Source organism: Pelodiscus sinensis, chromosome 17, assembly GCF_052426305.1.
Source record: "Pelodiscus sinensis isolate ZL-2025 chromosome 17, ASM5242630v1, whole genome shotgun sequence".
Lineage (NCBI taxonomy): Eukaryota > Metazoa > Chordata > Testudines > Trionychidae > Pelodiscus > Pelodiscus sinensis.
The window spans coordinates 22,963,084-22,984,781 of record NC_143068.1 but is presented as its reverse complement, the minus strand read 5'-3'; the positions used below and the strand labels follow the sequence as shown (position 1 = coordinate 22,984,781).

The 21,698-nt window shown below is 45.3% G+C and overlaps 1 protein-coding gene across 3 annotated transcripts in view; it reads right to left on the bottom strand.

The window, feature by feature from the left end:
• Positions 1 to 11,171, bottom strand: part of PREX1 (phosphatidylinositol-3,4,5-trisphosphate dependent Rac exchange factor 1) — a 267,990-nt gene extending 256,819 nt beyond the window's left edge. For 2 of the 3 annotated variants that reach the window (XM_075901236.2, XM_075901237.2), the window contains exon 1: positions 10,755 to 11,170. In XM_075901236.2, the coding sequence (XP_075757351.2) occupies positions 10,755 to 10,907 (153 nt within the window). In that variant the 5' untranslated portion in view covers positions 10,908 to 11,170. Of the gene's footprint in view, positions 1 to 10,754 lie in introns of all 3 variants that reach the window. The other variant, XM_075901238.2, reaches the window with a different exon arrangement.
• Positions 11,172 to 21,698: the final 10,527 nt, after the last annotated feature.

Here is a 21,698-nt window from a genome sequence, read left to right as displayed (position 1 = left end):
ATTCAGATTGCTTTCTGCAGTGAGAAATACAACCAGCCTCCCATGGCTCGGCTGCTTCCTAAGGTCATTCGCTCTGCATACCCAGAGTGACTGAAGGTATGTCTACATGTAAGACACTACAGCAGAACAGCTGTAACATCAGTGTTCACTCGCTACAAAGCAACAGGAGGATTTCTCCCATTGGTGTAGTTAATCCACTTCCCTGAGCCCGTGTAGCATGTGGTAGCCACATGCGTAAGTTAAGGGCTCAATGCTCATTGAAGTTCAAGGTTTGTACAGAAATGTGTATACAATAGGAGTCGTACATTTGCAATGGGACATGGGGTTCAGGCAGTTACCACAGTTCTGTTCTCTACCCCCAGGGTAAAGTTTGCACAAATAGGTCTGTCGGAGGTGTGGATTTTTCATGCCTCAGGAGACAGCTATGCTAATGTGAATTTTCAGTACACACCAGCCCTGAATCTCTCTCTAGTTCAGTGGTTCTCAAAGTGTGGTCCGTGTCTTGCAGGTGGGCTGTGGGCTCAGGGCTTGCCCCCCACACACAGCAGAGAGCATGTACTGGCACTCCAGTCCCTTGCACTAGTGCTGGATTCCTGCTGGGAGAGGGGGTGGGAGGAGCCCTGAACCTCACAGGCCAGATCCAGCTTGTGGGAGGATGAAGCGACTCTGCATGCTACCATTTCCTCTTCCTCCCCGCACCTCCCAGCATGGGGTGGGGAATGGCAGTGCAAGAAACCTCTCACCTGGAAGCTTTCCCTGCTGCTCCCATGGCTGGAATCCTGGCCAATGGGAGCAGCAGGGGATGGTCCCTGGAAGCAGCGGGAGGGAGAGGCACAAAGCCTAGTAAGCACCCTCTGTCCCCCTCATGCCCAGACCCATACCTCCATCCCCTTCACACACTCCCCTCCCCCACACACTATCATCCCCAGCCCACTCCTGTACCCTCCCTCTCTCCCACCCAGGCCTCCTACCCCCGCCTGCTCCTGCACCCATTTTATCATCCTGGGCGGTTGTCTGGCAGTCCACGGAAAGTTTTGCATTGAGTGGGGTGGGCCGCAGGCTAAACATTTTGAGAACCACTGCTCTAGTTCTCTTGGCTGCTTTACACTAGAAACATTTACACTAGTCAGAAGAGTACCCCAAGCAGCTGCCCTAGGTTCTTGTGTAGACAATGCTAAATTGATGGAAGAATTTTTCTGTCAACCTTGTTGCTGCCTCTGAGGGAAAGAGATGTATTCTGTCTACCATGGCTACACTGAACCACTGCTGTAGAATTTTACGTGTAGACACGTCTTTAACTGTCAGCTTTGCTTGGAACTTACTCAGACTGGAAGGGAGGACTCTTCTGAGATGGGAAATATCTTTAACAAAATGTAGTATTGCCAAACTGCAAATGTTCAAGCACCAAGATACAGGCCCCTAAGAAAAACCCATGGGATTTAAAAAAGAATAATGCATTTGAAGTTGTTTCTTTTGTCTTCTGGAAGGGGGCTATCACTTTACATTTTCAAGCTTTATTCTGCAATCTAGAGGGCTAGAAACTTAAAAAAAAAAGTGGAGATTCTCATGTACTTATACAACTCTAGAAGCTGGAACCTTAAAAACAAGATTTGACTATAAGATTCACAAGAAAAGGCATAAGAGTTAGCAACATTGAGGCTTTGTCTACACTGCAGGGTTTTTGCACAAGAAGCTTTTTGTGGAAGAGATCTTCCGCAAAAACTTCTTGCGCAAAAGTGCGTCCACATCGGAAAAGCACATCGCAAAAGCAATGTGCTTTTGCACAAGAAAGCATCCACACTGCATGGACACTCTTGCGCAAGAAAGTTCTGATTGCCTTTCACAGAAAGGCCATCAGGGCACCTGTGCTTTGTGTAAAAGGCTCTTTTTGTGCGAGAAACCCCTGTTGAGAGTCAACACGCACCTTTTTGCACAAGAACTCGTGTGCAAAAAGGAGTTATTCCTCGTGGGGAGAGAAATAACTCTACCAGCAAAAGCCCTCTGTCCTGTCAATTTACTGTATTTTTTTTTTTTTTGCGCAAAAACGCGCTTGAGGTGAGGACGCTCCACGGGTTTTTGCGCAAAAAACACTGTTTTTATTCAAAATCCCTGTCGTGTAGACATAGCCTGAGAATGATAATGATTTTCAAAAGTAAAATAAATAATCCTTGAGTGTCTCTCTCATACACTGTAGCAATACATAGGCACATGGAGCTGATCTCCAGAAACAAGAGGACAGCAATGCTAATTTAGATCTTTTCCCCATGAGTTCCTTTCCTTCCACCCTTCTACTCCTCACCCACCCCTTTAGCTGCTTTAAAGCAAAGAAAAAATAGTTACCTCAATCACAGGGCATGCCTTACTGCCCGCAGAACTTATCTGCATCTATTGAACCTGAAACACACGTAAAACAGGGCAAGACAGGAAACCACACCTCTGAGATAACTGTTCTGTTTTTTTGACGCTGAACCCCAAACCAATGACCCTGAATGCAAACAAGCTAGTGAAAATGTGAAGAAAAACACATTTGAATTTGTCTGTTACATCTTGAGATGGGTGGAGTGCAGAATTCATAGATACCAGATTGATTACAACGCAAAGCAAGTAACAGAAAATTCTGCACATTACAGAACAAAAATATGTTTCGTCTGTAGGATGTGGGCAAATTTATGTGATGGCACGTGTCTTAATATATCACATTTACACAAATGTTAAGATGGAGAAAGACTCCTGGATTCTATAATACTTCAACCTAAAAATAGGCTAGGTGCTATTACTTACCCTATATGAAAGCTGCCTTAAATAGGGACAGTCTAACTTAAAAATTATTCTCTTGCCACTGCGTTAGTGACCAGAAAGTATATTCTGTGCAGACCCAGACAAAGAGTTTGCAAACCCAAGACCGCAGGCTGTGGTTGGCTGCACCGCATGGTTGGGCAGCTCCCTGCCAGGGCAGTAAGCGAGCGGCCAGGTGGGCGCTGGGCAGCACAGAGTCCTGAAGGCATGGGGCCCACGGCAACCACCTTGTTTGCCTTGCCCTAAGATCAGGCTTGATTCTGTGAAATTTTACAAGATAGTGATTTAACTTTACAAAAATGAAACATGGAACCAGATTTTAAACAAAATGGGCACAACTTAGCCCTCTATCCTGGCAATTTCTGATTTTCAGGCACTATTGTGTTAGCTACATGCGTAAATAAGGGCTCAATGTTCAGTGAAGTTCAAGGCATGTACAGAAATGTGTAAACAATAGGATACCTACATTTGCAATGGGATATTTGGTTCACGCAGTTACCACAGTTCCATATGCAGATCAGATGAATACACTGGCATATTGGATGAATGAATATGTAAATAGGGAAGTCTACCTAACTATTTGTGGACACCGGTATTTGGCTTGCTCTTGGAATCATAGTAAATGAGCATGTATGGAATTGCAAATACATTTCTAAGTTGCCTTTCAGGTCTCCCTTACCAGAAATCTGGCCTTGCAAAATTGCAATGCTGCAGCTTTGATTAGGGGGTTTTGGAAATGAATATACAGAACAAACCACCAGTCTCCTTGTTTTCTTTGAATCTGGTAGTGAATTTTAGAGCTTTTGTAAAATAAACAATGCTAGGGAATGAAGACCTGTCTTTATCCACAGACTAGATATAGCACGAGCAATAGCAGTGCCCAACCAACATACCTCAGCCTCAAAGACAATAATCCATTATCAGAGATTTATTCCACTCTAGGCCTCTCTGATGGGAACGCCAGCAAGGCTGCCATAGGACCAGCTGAGATGGAGGGTTTGGAGAGTATACAGTTGGGTACTGAACTGAGATTATCACTGGATGTTCACACAGCCCCTGATCACAGCTTCTCATTTTGTCACTTACAGCAAAGAGCCTAGAGAAGCCTTTCCAAAATCACAGGATATGTCTACACTAGCCCCATAGTTCGAACAAGGGAGGCTAATGAGGGCGACTGAAATTGCAAACAAAGCGCGGGATTTAAATATCCCGCGCTTCATTCGCATGTTCCAGGGCGGTCGCCATTTTGGAAACTGATTAGCCCAGAGTAACTGCCCGTGTCTACATGCGGCAGTGAAATGGGAGTTTGAAGTAAACCCTTAACTCGAATTAGCTGTTAAACCTCATTCCACGAGGAGTAACAGCTAATTTGAGTTAAGGGTTTACTTAGAACTCCCGTTTCACTGCCACATGTAGACACGGGCAGTTACTCTGGGCTAGTCAGTTTCCAAAATGGCAACCGCCCGTGAACATGCTAAAGAAGCGTGAGATATTTAAATCCCACGCTTTGTTTGCAATTTCAGTCACCCTCATTAGCCTCCCTAGTTCGAATTAGGGGGCTAGTGTAGACATACCCACAGTGAAGAGAGTTAAAACAGGCAGCAACAAGGGAAAGAATTAACTGAATCTTTAGGTTCTGGAGACTCTGAAAATTCTTATGATTTATGATCTCGGATGAAACCCAGGATAAAATTTGCTTTATCTCTCTGAAACCCATCTTACGCCATCGGTAACTTTCAGTAAAGTTCCATGCCTTCCATTTTATCTTCTATTCAATTAATATTCCTTTAACTATGTTGGCATTTTCAGATAGGCTTGCCAGAGGCTTTCACCAAAAATCCCGAACATGGCAGGAAAAAAACTTGGTTGAGCAAAAAAAAAAAAAAAAACCCGGAGACAACGAAAGTTATCGAGAGAAAAAAAAAGGTTGCTGCGCCTTTAAGAATCACCGCACTCCTCGCTTCCCTATGCCAGACGCAGAGGGGAACAATGGCCCCATCGGCCTTCCGTCCAACAAAAACAGAAAATACCCAACATATTACATGTCCGGTATTTTCTGGTGTTTTTTTTTTACCGGACAGGGGCCAGAAATAACAGACTGTCCAGACGAAAACCGGACATCTGGCAACCTATTCTCAGATTTTCCCCTTCTCCCTCTCAAATGCCTCACTGATGGTTTAAAGAGTTGTTGATGGAAACTTTTGGTCCCATCTGCACCACAAATGGCTTAATGAACTTATACTTGTCTGAGTAAAGTTAGTAAGGTGTGTAGGTATTTGCAAGGTTCTAATCGTCTCATGATTTACACAGTATGTCTATACTATGAACTAATGTCATTCCCAGCTCATGTAGATATACTCATGTGAGCTCTCATCTAAGATAGTACACTAAAAATAGCACTATAGCTGGGTTGGCATGGGCAGAAGCAGCATGTAACTAGCTTACCTAGTACAAGCCTGTCTGAACTCCATGGGTACGAATGCAGCATGACTAGTCTGTGCTACTGCTACCACTGCCCATGCTATCCCAGCTACACTATTCTGTCAGCTTCCTAGCTCTGGTAAGAGCAAGTACAAACGTGTCTAGGTGAGCTGGGGATCACACCTCTAGCTGGTAATGTAGATGTAGCCTTGAACAGTAGGGCTGTGTCTAGACTGGCAAGTTTTTCCGCAAAATCATCTGCTTTTGCGGAAAAACTTGCCAGCTGTCTACACTGGCCGCTTGAATTTCCGGAAAAGCACTGATGATCTCATGTAAGATTGTCAGTGCTTTTCCGGAAATACTATGCTGCTCCCGTTCAGGCAAAAGTCTTTTTCCGAAAAACTTTTGCACAAAAGGGCCAGTGTAGACAGCACAGTACTGTTTTCCGCAAAAAAGCCCCGATCACGAAAATGGCGATCAGGGCTTTTTTGCGGAAAACCACGTCTAGATTGGCCACGGACACTTTTCCGCAAAAAGTGCTTTTGTGGAAAAGCATCCTGCCAATCTAGACGTGCTTTTCCGAAAATGCTTTTAACGGAAAACTTTTCCGTTAAAAGCATTTTCGGAAAATCATACCAGTGTAGACATAGCCTACGATTCTTGTACACTGCAGTACTATGTCTGCTTAGGTGTATGGAGCAGATAGGCAGATTAAGGGGCGTGGTACCACATACATATACACCTTCATGATAAAATCTATAGCCATAATTCATTAATGGTAGGTTGCCCAAAAGAAAATGTTTACCTTTTTCAGGGTAGTAGTCCTTAGTTTATGGAAATTATAAGTTTAGTAGGCTCAGAAGGATAGTTAAAAGGACATTAAAGAGGCACTATTGATTTAGGATAGATCCACACTCTCTAGATTTTTGTTTAAAAAATGCTGCAACTGAAGTGAATAGGAGCATTTTTATGAGATCTTGAAAAAATATGATAAGTTGTTGGTTTTATATAAATCTCCCTCTCCCAGATTCTGAAACATAACAACATAATGCTACCTTCCACAGGAGTTCCAGAGATAAGACAAGACAGGAACAAAATTGGCTGGAGACTCTTTTCATTGTCCAAAGTTCAGTGGAATGCAAAAAGCTAACCAACAGCATAAATGGTGAAACAGTCATTAAATATTAAATATCTTGCCAGATTGGATACTTTTAGATTCTAAAATATTATCAATAGCATGAAGCATTCACATTTCACATGTATGATTATTTTGGGACAATTACTTTAAAATGAAATATGGTATTTTATTTATCTACATAAATAACTGGGGCTTGAAAATGTAGATCAAATGCCCCTTTCACCGTATATCTTCTTATTCCTCGGGAGAAAACAAAATCAACAGTTTTTCATAGTGATTGTCACAGTTTTTGTTGGGAAACTAAAAGACGCTTCATTCTGTAACTTCCTCGATGTCCACTTGACTGAGCCATGGAAGCAAAATAAAGGGCATAGAATCTTTTATACAAAGCAAATAAAGGCTGGGCCTCTGTGTGTATAGAGACCCCTACCTAGCTTAGGGGGAAAAGGTCTCTAAGCACCAAAAATAAAAAAATCCTTTCCCTTTACTGCTACATGACCACATACTAGTCTTTCTAAAAAGAGATAAAAATGCTCTTAGTTACTTTGATTTATTAGCAAATCCATAACATCAAATACCCATGAGATTCCTTTACATTACCAGGGAAGAGGAGGAGGTTGCTGGTAGATGGCCATGTCAACACTGTGACTAAACCCATAGAATTTTGTTGTTTGCTTTTTAAAACATTGTTTATTGAGAATAATAAATGAGGACTAGGGCTTGAATGGCAAATGTTTAACAAGGGGCACCAATTCCCGCTGCCTAACCTTCTTCTAGGCCCATCTGTGTTGTCCTTATTTAGGCAAAACTTCCACTGATAATTTTGCCTGAGTAAAGATAGCAGGATTTAGCCCTCTTATGTTTATCAAACTAATATTTAATTTTATTAATCAAGGGAACTGTGGTCCCATTGCCCTTATGTGTCTCCCTTTAAGCAGTGACAGGAACAAATTGGCCCCAGAACAGGGATATGACTTTCTGTGGGTTGGTAGAGGGAGAATTCTGCCCAGGCTCTTGCTCCAACTGGGTCAGTAACTTCAACTACATCCACTTGATGGCAATAAAATTCACATCATCCAGTGAAGACTAACATGTTCCTCAACAAGCCTTGAACGTTACTTGGGTACATCCCTTGGAATGGGCGCAATTTATGTTCACTTTACACAGGGATTTATAAATGACTGGTCACAAAAAGTGCCAGGCAGGGGAGGATCAGGACCACAGATAGGAAGCGGCAGTTCTTAGGCAATACTATCAAAGGATCAAGAAAAATAAAGGAAAAGGGAGCAAAGTGGACCAGTGTATTTGCAAGAATCAAGTGCTTGGGAGCACTGGGCCATCTCTTGTATTTATTAGAGTCTTAGGGCAAAGTCCTTGCCCTACAAACTTGTGCAATCCCATTGACTCATATTATCCTAGATGTTAAAGATGGCTAAGACCGAATGGGCCACTTCTCCATCCCCTGGGAACCAGTGCAGATTGTTCCCTGAATGCATTAGTGTCACAGTTAAAGCCAGACGGGAACATCACATCATCTAGTCTGCCCTCTTGCACATCTCAGCATCCCCACACACCTCCACTCCAAGCCTCAAAACCAGAATTAGACCAAAGTGTTGCAGCTCTCAGCAGACTATATGTTTTTAGTGTTTTGTGCAGTCAAGTTTTGAAAGTAACAAGTAATGGAACTTGCACAAATTCCCTGGAGAGGAAATTCCACAGCCAAATACGATATTCATTCCTAACCATCATCCTAAGTTTTACCTCTCTGTTTCACCCCATTCAGGGTCGCCAACGGGGGGGGGGGGGGGGAGGCAAAGAAACAGTTGTTCCAGGTCCATGGTATTTAAAAGGGCCAGGAGCTCTGGAACCTTTAAATGAGTGCTGGAGCACAGTCCAGGAGGCGCTGAGGGGTGGGTGGAGGAGGATAGCCCTCACTCCTTCTGCCAGTCCCAAAACCCTGCCCCTTCCCAAGGAGACCAAGTTAAGCCATCCGCACCCTGCCCAGCGAAATGTCACTAGCCCTGACTCCATGACTCCTAGTTTTACCCTCATTCCCCTCACTACATAATTCTTCTCCCTTGTAGGAGAAATATTTGTAGGTGGCTGAGTAGGGGTTAGCCAGCATAGAAACTGGCCAATACAAACTAGGTCCACAATTCAGCAAATGGGCCTTATTCGGGAGAGAACTTTAGCACTTAAACTCAGGCTTAAGATTAAGCATATGCTTAAGTGCTTTCCTGAATCAGGGCCTATGGATGCAAAAGACCTGTTAGGTCATCTAGTCCATCTCCCACTCCTGGATTCAAATATCATTACAGCAACCCAACATTTTTAACGGGGTAAGATTATATTGTAACAAACAAACCTCCCAAGATAATAGCCACGCCATTCAATACCCAGCAGCCAGTGCAGCATAAAATGATGGTGAAAGACAGAGACCGCCTGCTGCTCTGCTCTAAAATGTGGAAATGGAATTAAATCCCTTTGTCATTGTTTCCCCCTTCCATTACATAAGACATAGTCATCACTACTGCTGTCCTGAAAACTGTGAAAGACAATAAACAAAATCAATACATTTGCTATGTTTTTCTATAAATGAAAGCTCCTGACTGAATAGGCCTTGAAATGTACATGTTGAAGCTTAAATACACCCAGCTGGATGTTGCCAGTGACTGACATTCCAGCCAGCAGATGACAAAATCGCAAATTCAGTACTTAGGACAGAGGAGTTTTTCTCTTTGAGTTTTTTGTTTTGTTATGTCTGGGACTGGTGGGGGAGGAGAGGGAGTTACAACTTGTATCAGTTTTAGAGGAATGCCTCAAACTGAAATAGAATTGTATTTTTAAACTGACTCTGTAATTAGGAGCTTTCAAAATGTGCAAGACTCTGGTTTCTGGGTTCAACCCTTTGTGAGAGAAAAGGAGGACTGAAAACAGCATGAACCTCAGTCTTTTCATTAGTCTTTGTTAGAAAATCTTCCACTTAGGTGATGCTGAAAAACTCTACAACCAAACTAATTTTAAAACCTTCAGAGAGGTAGCAGAGTTAGTCTGTAACAGGAAAAACTTAAAAAACAACAAATAGTCTAGTAGCACCTTAAAGACTAACAACACATGTAGATGGTATCATTTTAAAAAGTAACCCCAACAAACAAACCTGCCAGAAAGGACAATGGAGAAAGGCTTCAGGGTGTAAACCAGTTAGATGAATCTAAGGTTTAGCAACTGGTTAGCAGTCCAGCAGAAAGAATTTCTGCCCTGTCAAATCTGTTAAAAGGTTTCTCCAGTTCTGGATCTTGAGCTACTGCAACCAGTGAAGTGTCTCTCTGTTTCTCTCTTTCTCGCCTTTTAATGACACCTCTTATCTACTGACTTTCTATGCAGGCTCATCTGGGTATTTATATGAACGATTAAGCCCTTTAACTAAGTTACACGGGAGTGTGATGGCATGCTGATGAATTCCAAGTGTAGAGCCTACATGCAAACGAGATGGAAATTTTACTTGTCCACGGATAATTTCAGGGGAAGGGTATACAAGTCCCCGCCCTATGCACAGACACACTCTGCCCCAAGCCCAGATTTATGTTTAGCGTTGAAGTAGAAGTCAGGCAACGGCGGGAGAGTTCCCAAGCGCGTGTGATAGTCAATTTCGAAACAACAGCGAAAGTGAAGCGCAGACAAACCTCCTCCTTGCAGGTCCCCGTCATTAACATACAAGGCACCGGACAAGAATTCCCCTCCCTCTCTCCCCCAGCCCAGCGGGAGGGCAGAGTTGTCAGACACTGCCAACGTGGGCCACGGAAGGATCCCTCGGCGTGAGAGGGTTTTCTTGATTTAAAAGAAAACTCGGCTGCTCATAGCAGTGCTCTTCCGACAGCGGTCGCACGCCTCCCCCATCCCCATCCCCATCCCCATCCCCATCCCTCTCTCTCTCTCTCTCTCTCTCTCTCTCTCACACACACACACACACACACACACACACACACACACACCCCGCCTCACACACACACACACACACACACACACACACACACCGGCTGATACACACGCCCTTAATTGCACAGCCCACTCAAGTCCTGGGAGCACTGTGCGTAAACAGCCCATCGGCATCCCGTAAGAACACCCCGCCACGCTGCAGCGGCCGCTGTGCCCCGCTTGCTTAACCCACCCCCCTTGCCTCGCAGAAGAGCTCCTACATCGTGCGCACCGCGCAGCCGGGCTGCCTAGGGGGCGCCCCCCACGTGCCCCACGGCGCAGCCCGGAAGAGCCCCAGCTTGGAAGGACCGTGTCCCACTGGTGGCCCCGCGCCGGGGACCAGGAGCTCCTGCTGGAGGCGCTGCAGCCGCCCCGCGTTGCGCCCCGTGGAGACCGCGCCCCCCGCCCTACACGCGGCGCTCACCGACTGCAGGAAGCGCAGGGTGCCCACGTAGTCCCGCTCGGTGACCAGGATCTCGCTGAGGACGCAGAGGCGGAGGCGCAGCTGGCGGTCCGTGTCCTTGGGGCAGCCGAAGGGGTCCGGGGCCGTCGGGCCCCCCGCTGGCGGCGCTTCCATGGTGCTGTCGCCTCCCCACCCGGCTGCGAGCGCTGGTGCCGCCTGCCCTTTCTGCTCCGCGGCCAGCTCAGGCTCCCTCCATCCCCGTGCGGTGCCCGGCGCTGCTGGGCACGGAGCCCCCCAGTGCAGCCGCCCCGGCAAGGGGGCGTTCGGCGCGGCTACAAGAGCCGGCTGCCCGGGCGAGCCCGGCTCCGGGACATGGCGGGGACAGCGGCAGCAGCGCGCGGCGCGGGCAGCACTGAATGGAGAGGGGAAGGGAAGCCCCAGCGCTCAGGGAGGGAGGGAGGCGGGCTGAAGCAAGGAGGAGGGGAGAGGGTGGGGGCCGAGCCGAGCTCCGGAGGCGAAGGCTGCGAGCAGGAATGGAGAGGTGGGGTGGGGAGCGGACAAGGCGCCGCCAGCGGTGCAAACGCAGGGGAGAGGGACACACACACACACACAGACAAGTGACTATCCCAGATGCACACAGAGTACACACCCAGAAACCCACAATCAGCATAGCCAACAAAAGACGCGGAGAGAGAAATACACAACGAACAGCACCAACACGCAAACCCTCCCATATAAACAAACCAAACTATCCCCACAGACGTATCCAGAGAGAAACACGCAGAGAAATAGACATACATATGTGGACACACGCAGATGTGTGAAATACACCTAGGTATAGAAATGTGTGCACGCTCAGAAATATACACGCAAGTTACAAGCACAAAAATAAATCCGTAGGAACAAATACCTAGATAAAACACAAAGAAACATGCACACACACAAATATATTATAACAAAAATATACGCAGACAAGCAAGTACACAGATAGATACATAAACATAAAAGGCAGCACTTACAGTAGCCAGTGGTCTCCAACCTTTCTAATCACAAGATCACTTTTTGAATTTAACTGCAATCCAAGAGCTACCTCAAACCCAAATCCCTCACCCCGCCTCCTTCTTGCCCCTTCTCCTAGGCTCTGACTCTGCTCACTGGGTCCTCCCTTCCTCCCTCCGCCATTCTCCCTCCCTTTCACCAGGCAGGGGCAGACGGTTGGGGCACAGGCTCTGGTCTTGGGCTAAGGGATTTGGAGTGTGAGGGGGGGGGGCTCTGAGCTGAGCCTGGGGCAGGGAGTTGGGGTGAAGGAGTGGGTTCAGGGTACCAGGCTCTGTAAGGGAGTTTGAGTCAGGGCTAGGTCAGGGGCTTGTGGTGCAGGAGGGGGTTCATGACTGGGGCAGGGGTTTGGAGCTAGCTCCAGATAGACACCGCTCACCTCAGGTGTCTCCTGGGTGGTGGTGCCATGGGGCGAAGCCAGGCTCACTCCTGCCGTAGCCCTGTACAACTCTCAAAAGCAGCTAGCAAACTCCTTCCATCCCAAGTCCTGTTGTGCCCCTGCTTTCTCCCCTCCTTTCCCCCCCTCCCCCCGCTGTTCTGTGGAGATAGAATATAAGGTGAAAGAGGGTGCATCCTGACATCAGTGGCCCCTCCTCTCCCTTCCCTGCTCTGTACCACAAGCAAGAGGCTCCCAGGGGTGGAGGGAGCTCTAAGGGAAAGAGCAAGAGGTGCTCAGCAGTGGTGGGAGGGGCAGCTGAAGTGCTGCGCTTGACAGCCTCTTGGCCAAACCAGTCAGGATCACCTGTCAGAGGCTCCAAGATCTACCAGTAGATCCGGATCTACTGGTTGGTGACCACAGCAGTACAGGTACACATAAATATGCTTGGAGAGAGAGATAATGCTGCCACACTGATAGACCTAATTACACCCTACATATATAATACAGACACAGAGAGATGATCCATTTAAAGTTGTGACTTTGGGCCTGTTTGTGGAGTTTCTGCACACTTTTACCATCACAGCGCACAATACACAGGGAAAATACTTCCTCAGTGTGAGCCAAACAGAATGTGACTCTTTAAAAAAACAGTTGGCCATCAAATTGTATGTACAAAGTGGAATGGAGCAGGTGAGTGAGATGATCTGTGCCTAGATCATAGCAAATTGGCATGGTTCCCTTTGACTTTAATGGAGTTATGTTGATTCAGTGTCTCCCAACAGCCATTCAGTCTTCAGACTGCCAGTGTTAGATATTTATTCTCTTAAAAAATATATTTTAAAGTCTTCAGGGAAAAATTGTGAAATAATGAAGAAATATGAATATGAGTTATAATTATATCATTAGATTGTATTATATTATCCAGAAGAATGGTGGGAAACTTCTTAGCTACATATTTCGGTTCTATCTAGCTTACAGAATCCTAGGACTGAAAGGGACTTTGAAAGCTCCTCTAGTCCAGACACCTGCTCTCATGACAGCACTAAGATTATAGACCGGGGTAGACAATACAATGGTGGTGGTTCACCAGGTGGGCCACTGCTGCTATATTTACATGCACCTCACAAGTACAGGCGATCACAGCTCCTATTGGCTGGGAAAAGCAATCAATAGCCAACAAGAGCAGTGATCTCCCATACCTACGGAGGTGCAGGTAAATACAGCAGTGTGGAGGCCCACAAAGGGCTATCCCTAATGGACTGGATCTTGCCCATAGGCTGGTATTTGCGCACCTCTGATCTAAACCATCCCTGACAGGTGTTTCTCTAACCAGCTCTTAAAAATTTCCAATGATGGAGATTCCATAACCTCACTAAGTAATATATTCCCAGTGCTTAACCACCCTATTAGTTAGGAAGTAGTTTCCTCATGTCCAACCTAAACCTCTCTTGCTGTAATTTAAGTCCATTGCTTCTTATCCTATCTGCGGAAGTTAACAACAATTTTTCTCCCTCCTCCTTGTAACAACCTTTTATGTACTTTTATGTACTTGAAAACAATGATCATATTCCTTCTCAGACTTCTCTAAATCTGGTTTATGGGAAGCCCTGAACCTCAGTCCCCCCCACTTCCCTTCCCTTCACCCCGTGAGGCTGGGGCACCAGAGGAGAGAGGTGTCTCAGTTGGGGCCACATCAGTGAGTGTTGGGGGATTTTTTGAGGAGTTTTTTTGCTTCTCACTTGTGTGGTCCCTGACTGATTTTTTGTGGGTCAATGACCCCCACCCCCAAAAAGATTCCTCATCCCTGCCATAAATAAAGAAAATATTTTAAATGAAGTTTGATAAACTAACCTCAGAAAGTTAAAACGCTTAATCTATTTCCTAATTTAAATTAAACAGTTCTTACTAGCTGCAGCTGGTTGGGAAAATAAGTTCACCATACCCAGCAGAGTAGCTCTCAACCCTGTCTCTTCTGTCTGAGGCCCCACCCCTTCCACCTGAGTCCCCGCCCCTTCCAGGTCGGCCCGTGGCCACTTCTGAAATTTGTGAAGTGGACCTCCCTTCCAAAATTATTGCCCACCTCTGACTAACTAGCCATGAAACTAACCAGACTCTTATTGGTAACTTAACAATCTGGTCAGTTTCATGACTGCTATTCAGTGTTTGACAGTGGTGAAAGCCTTGGAAGTGGCTTCTTAATGGAAAGTTCCTGGCTTAGCAGGATGCCAATGAGCCAGGTAGGAAAACTGATAGGAAACCAGGCAAAGTCCACCAGAAGTTCACACATTTTACATCTTGATATACTGCAACACCACAATCTGCCTCCATCATAGTATTAAGAGGACAGTACATCACCCACAATGGTCAGTGCTCAATGTGGGAAGAAAAATGCTGTAGAGCTCCTGTAACTCTGTAGGCAGGTGTTTTGAGAGAAGAACAGTAGGGGAAGTGGGAAAGTAAGGGAAGTACTCTAACACTGCAATGCAGGTCTGAGCCATTGTGAAGAAAAGCGCAGTGAGACATGGGAGAACAGCTCAAGTGTGAAGCTTCAGGCCCAAATGTGAAGGTGTAGGAGAAAGCACTGTAGAACAGTCTGATAAGACCCTCACGTTAATTGCTCTTCCTTTGGAATGTGATTTAATGTAACGTTATGTTTCTGTCTCAAAGTCACTGCTGCATTGATTTATTTATTTTCCTATTGCCATAAGTTAAATACTCTCAGATACTTTTTCTGTTCCAGGCCAGAGCCAGGACATAGCTCCTGTTCCTGACTTAATTAAAATCACAGTGCTTCCTTCTGCTTCTTCTGCTTGGGAGCTCAAAATCTCCAAAGCAGTGCCCCCACCCTGTGGCTGAACCAGAAAGCTGGTAGCTTGAAAGCTGGTGGTTTGCCAACTTTAATCTCCTGTGTTTACTTCAAAAATGGATTTCGTTTCCCTTTAGCAAATGCTAATACAGGCAAAAGTAACCCAATCAATGCAATGCTATCTGAGCAATATTTAAACTACTATTTAATGTGGCTACTTTTTTGGTTGGTGGCTGCTGAACTATCCAGCTTCAAGAGCTTTCCTGATTTAGATGCTAACATGGTGACTGTGACCGTACAAAGCTATTACAGTTACTAAAGCGATATTACTGGTGTCCGAAAAAACTCAAAACGCTAATAAATGCTTTCATTATGGAATTTTTAGTCACTTCTAAAGGATTTCTTATGAGAAGTTCATGTTAAAGTTTTGGAAGAAAGTTACATTTCACATGGTTGGCTGTGCTGTAAGGACTGAATGGTTCACAGGGAAGGAATATGATCCAGTCGTTAGAGCAAGAAATCGGGATTCAGGAGTCCCAAATTGTGTTCCAGGTTCTGCCACTGACTCACTGGCCCTATCCATATTAGCAAATTTGATGCCCATTTTTTAGCACTAGTGCAACTGTTGAAAAATAATGAAGGTGCTAGTGTAACCATGGCTCAGGTGGTTGTAGTGCTGCATTATGAAGTTATGATGTACACTGCTGCTGCCACTGGTACAAAGGAGATGGCAACTATCAGAGTTCACTGAACTGACTGCGCCAGCATATTCTGTCTACTGAGCCTCTGTAAGGGTACATCTACACTAGCCCCCTATCTAGGGAGGATAATGAGGGCGACCGAAATTGCAAATCAAGCCCGGGATTTAAATATCCCACGCTTGATTTGCATGTTCCTGGCCGGTCGCCATTGTAGAAATTGACTAGCCCAAAGTAACTGCCCGAGTCTACACACAGCAGTGAAACAGGATTCCGATTTAAAGCCCTAACTCGAATTAGCTGGTATTCCTCCTCCAATGAGGTTTACCAGCTAATTCGATTTAGGGGCTTTAAATCGGAATCCCGTTTCACTGCTGCGTGTAGACGCAGGCAAGTACTTCGGGCTAGTCAATTTCTAAAAATGGCAACTGGCTGGGAACATGTAAATCAAGCACGGGATATTTAAATCCCGGGCTTGATTTGCAATTTCGGTTGCCCTCATTAGCCTCCCTATATCGATCTAGGGATCTAGTGTAGACGTACCCAAAGTTATCAGGTACCGCCACTCTATTGTGGCTTCCCTGTTAATCAATGGACATATTGTTGCAAGGTGCATCTTAAGCAGAGAGAAAGAAACATTAGAAACATTAATTGATTATGTTCCTGAGTTGATTAACAGCCTTGGATTATCCAACTTTGGGAGATTATCTGTTAAGTGGAATCAGAGTGATTCCTTGAAGGTCTTTCCAACATCACGTTATTCTGTTGTATTGCCTGCAGTTCTAGTGACTGATCTAAAGTACACTGAAATCAATGGGATTCTTTCCATTGACTTCAGTGGACTTTGATTCAGGCCCCTATTCCTGGCCAAAAAATAATCACCACTTAGGTTTAGTTTGGGGGTTGTCTGGTGAGGAAGGCAGATGTTCACTACATTACCTCTCTGGCATGACGCGTAATCCATTCAAATTGTGTATGTGATTTATATTAAGCAATCCCATACATTTATTTATTTATGGTGGTGCTAAATAAATGCCAGCCTCTCATGCCTTGATTTATGAAAATGTTTATACAGCTTTTTAGTGGAATTTATTGCACCAGAGTTTTGCAGTTTATAGAATGTGCAGTCAAAAGTATCGGGACAAGTGAAGAAAGTGTAGGAGATGGTATAGGTGTGGGAGTATTAAAACAGTGTATTATTTTGAAATGGGGGCAGGAGAGGCGATCATGATTGGTTTTCCCTCCTATGGCTGTGTCAGAAAAGCAGCTACCTTCATTTTTCTCTATATACATATAAACAAGTTTTTCCTGCTGGAAGACAGAATTACATCATCACACTCTTATGCTCTCTGGCTGCGAAATCCCCGCCTCCTATGCCAGGGCTTGGTAACCTATGGCTCCCAAACCAAGTATGGCTCTTTTGCAGCTCCAGCTCAGACCCCTGCCTCACTCACCCTGCAGCAGGAAGACCATGCTAGTGCTCCAATCTCGCACCTCCCTTCCTCCGTGAGGTTGAAGAGCCAGTGCCGGCTTCCTGTGGGGGGGAGGGGGAGAGGGAGAAAGCCCCAAGGCTCCCCTCCAGATTTGGCTTATGGGGAAGAAGTGCAGCTAGGAGCGGATGCACACGCTACCACTTCCTTCCCTCTCCCCCAGCTTGGGGAACAGTAGTGCAGGGACGCGCTTCCTGGAGGCTTTTCCCACTGCTCCAGAATCCAGCCATAGGAGTAGCAGGAGGCGGTGCCTGGGGCATGGTGTTGGGAGCCATATGAAAGCAAGTAAGTGGCCTCCTGCACCCTTCCTTGCTCCTGCACCTCCCCCCTGGCCAGACACCCTATATACCCCCACACTGCTCCTACATCCTCCCTTGCTCCTGTACCCTCCCTCCTGCCCAGACTTGCACCCCCATCCCACTCACAAACAGCCCTGCCAAGACCTCCAACCCCCAGCCCGCTCACTCACCGCCTTGCTGAGACTCCACACCCCGAGCGCGCTCAGTGATCCTTCCACCATGACTCTGCACCCCAATCCCCTCATTCATATCCCCTGGCGGAGTCCCTGCACTTCCACCCCCCTCACACACACACACTCCACTGAGACCCCACACTCCCAGTCCACTCCTGCACTCTCCCCTCTGGCCAGACACTCTACCCCCATCCCGCTTCTGCACCCTCCCTCCTGGCCAGACACCCTACCCTCACCCTGCTCCTGCACCCTCCTTTGCTCCTGCACCTCCCCCCTGGCCAGACACCCTATATACCCCCACACTGCTCCCACATCCTCCCTTGCTCCTGTACCCTCCCTCCTGGCCAGACAACTTACTCCCAGCCTACTCCTGCACCCTCCCTCCTGGCCAGACTTTGCACCTTCACCCCATCCTGCACCCTATCCCTTACCCAGACCTTGACCCTTACCCCCTCCTGCACTGCACGTCCCACCCAGATCCTGCATCCCCATCCCTATCTCTCTCACTGGCAGCCCTGCCCCACACACTTATCCCCTCATTTTGTCTCCACCCCAGAGCCTACGAGGGCCCACAAAATCCAGACAGAGAGGGGTTGGCAAGTGTAGCAGCTGGAGGTAGGGGGTTGGTGAGTGTAAGGCCAGAGGCGGGGGTTGGTGAGCATAGAGAGCAGGGGTGCAGCCCCCTAATACTATATAAGATGACTTTGCACATTCACATGATAAATATGGGCCATGGGAAGTCTTCATGTGAACACCGTTAACTTTAACACGCAGTTGCTAAAAGCCAGCCTTAGTGACAATGTAATTGAATTGACATGCACAGTTCTTACACATTGTACCAGCAGATTTAGCTGCTACCTACTGACAGATCTTCCAAGGGCCACATATTCCAGTGGGGACCACTCCACAGATGATGTTCAACAGCGTCAGGTCTCTGACTATGGATTGCTTCCATAGTTTTCTGCAGCACCAGTTGGCCTATTCAGACCCATAGAGACAGGTGTTATCAGCTGTTAGAAACCTTTTAACAAAGACATATTTGGAGCTTCTAGCCAGATGAGGCTTCACTCTGGTGGTAAAGTAAAAAAAAAAAATAGGGGCGACAATCTGAACTCCACACTGATAGAGATCAAGAGTAAACCCATTGAAGTTAATGGAGTTACACTAATATAAAGCCACTAAAAGTGAGATCAGAATCCACCCAGAGGTTTTTATCTGGTGAAAGTTGCAAATTTTTATGCCTTTGTAACATGACCCAAACTTTATACTGGTCAAAGGATGTTAGATAAGCAGCATACCTCAGTAAAAGAAAGCCATACTTTGGGCAGCAGCAGTGTTCCCTGTAAGCTATGCACATCCACGGCCACTCAGGAGAGATTCAAATGCTGCCCAGCTGATTAGCAGAGTGCTCCACAGCTAAGTTCTGTTATTTTGTTTTTGTTTTTGTTTTGTTTCTGCTGGTGGAGCACATTGGCGCATAACATTTATTCTGCACATGGATGGAAAAGATTAAAGGGACCATTGGCCACCTCCTTTTAAACATTTCTGTTGGGATTAGCTATGGCAATGGTTGTAATATGTAACAATTTCAAAGATAAGTAGACAACAGAGCCACATACTAGGTGCTTCGCTAGCTAGTCAGAGTGGGATCTTCAAACTAAATTCACTTACTCTTTTGAGTTACAGGCTTCACCATTACTGTAACCAAGTTTTTTGGCCTTTCATTTCCTTCATTTCATTTGTTTCCCTTTTTTACCCCCATGATATTGTGTTGCCATCATTTTGTTTTACACTAAATTCTGCTGAAATTCTTTCACTTCTATAATACACATGGCAATGGTTCCCTTTATTGGTCTCATCTGTTGATTTTTTTTCTTAACTTAAATATTTTGGCTGCTTTCAGCATTCTTTCCTTTCTTCAAAGTCTTTCCATTGGCATCGGACAATATGGCACCTGTTGCCCAAATATGAAACACTTTTTAAAATGATGTAACTTTTAAAAATATGTTTTTTTATCTTGGGGCTCAGCACAGTGAGGTACTATATATTTTTAAAAGCATGCACATTCTATTGTGATCCTTAACAAAACCTCAACTGATTGACAACTTGCGGGCAAGGTTTCTTCCTAGTGAGACTTGAAACAGATGAGATATTAAAACCTGAGCTGGCAAAGCATGTCTTTGTGCAACTTTAAGTATAATAATGATGCTACGGAATGTAACAGGCATAATTATATCATCTTTCATGCACTTTGGTGTAACACAGGGCTACTCAACACATGGCCCATTTCTTTGCGGCCCGCGGTGCGGTTTGGGTTTCCGCAGGGCTCAATCTGGGGCCCGGAGGTGGGATTCTTTGAATATGGCCTCCACTGGGAACACGCTCCACAATGGTGAGTCTATATAATGGTCTTCTGTTGATATGTGTTTTAGTAGTAAAATTCCTGGACTGTCATTGCTCATTAAAAGTGCTGTTGTACGGGTGGAAATCAGGTAAATATTGCATTTTATTAATATCAGCAGAACTGACTTAAATGGGGCCTGCATGTTGTGTAATCTTGCCTTAATCTTTGTATTCATGCCCATCAGTGTGAAAGAAACTATTTGCATATATATATTTGCATGTATATGCAACAACACTTCAGTTGCGGCCCTTGGCATATACTGTGAGTATTACTGTGGCCCCCGGGGCTTCCAAAGTTGAGTAGCCCAGGTGTAACATGTACACAAATACAATGTACACCACTTAAAAAAGTAGGAAATTCAAATGAAAACAGTTTTCTCAAATACAGGGCCACATTCAGTAACAAAACATGAATAAATTCAGAGTAACTCTTTTGAAGTTAGTGGATTTACAGGGTATAAGTGAGAAAAGAATTCAGCCTAATACTCTTTTATTAACTTACCTAAAAATAACTCTTTGCTCATAACAGGTCATTTTGTTTTAGGATTTTCCAGGCATAAAAATCTCTGATAAAAGCTAGCTGGTAAGGAAAATGGGCAAACTCACTGAGTCAAAGATACCCAGTTTCTGATCTTAATTACATAGTCTAAACCCAAAGCAATTCCATTGAAGAAATGGAGTTACTCCTGATATTCACCAAGGCCGTGTCCAGACTCAGGGGTTTTTTCGGGAAAAGTAGCCTTTTCCCAAAAAAACTTCCCCTGCGTCCAGACTCAAGCCGCGTTCTTTCGAAATTATTTCGAAAGAACGCGGCTTTTCTTTCGATGGCGGTAAACCTCATTTCACGAGGAAGAACGCCTTCTTTCGAAAGTTCCTCTTTCGAAAGAAGGCGTTCTTCAATGTAAAGAGGCCGTCTTCGAAAGAGAGCATCCAGACTCGCTGGGTGCTCTCTTTCGAAAAAGCGGATTTCTCTTTCGAAAGATCCGCCTGCAGTCTAGACGCGATCTTTCGAAAGAGGCTCTTTCAAAAGAAGCCTGCAGTCTAGACATAGCCCAAGAGAGAGCAGAATGTGACCCACATATAGTTGACATGAATCTTATTACATATAATCTGTGTAATTTACTCCACTTCATTGACTTCAGTAGAGTCACTCCTGATTTATTCCCCAGTAAAGAAGCTTATAATCAAGTCTTCCTCATGCCTTTGTTTCCTACAAATGAATTTTCTGCAGCCAGGATAAACTGTGTTAGTTTTCAATGAGCTTTGCAGAAATAATTTCTCGAGTTCTCACTCTTCAGGAACCATAGCTGATAACGGCATTTGCATTTTCTTTTCCAGCATCAGCATTAAAAAAAATCTTTAAAAAGAAAAAGCTTTCCAGTTGCATGACTTCAAAATTAATTTGAACAACTATAGAGCGCAACAAAACAAACTTGCTGGGTAGGACTGGGTAAAAAAAAATGTCTCAGCCTAGAATAAAAATATTTGCATCTTTCACATGTGCATCATAAAGCACTTCATTAATTTAGACCTGCAACACTTCGGTGAGGGAGATAAATGTTATCATGCCGATTTAAAATATGGAGCAACTGAGATACAGAAGAGATTAATAGACTTGCCCAATTCCACACAGTAAGTCAATGGCAAAAATCAGGAGTACT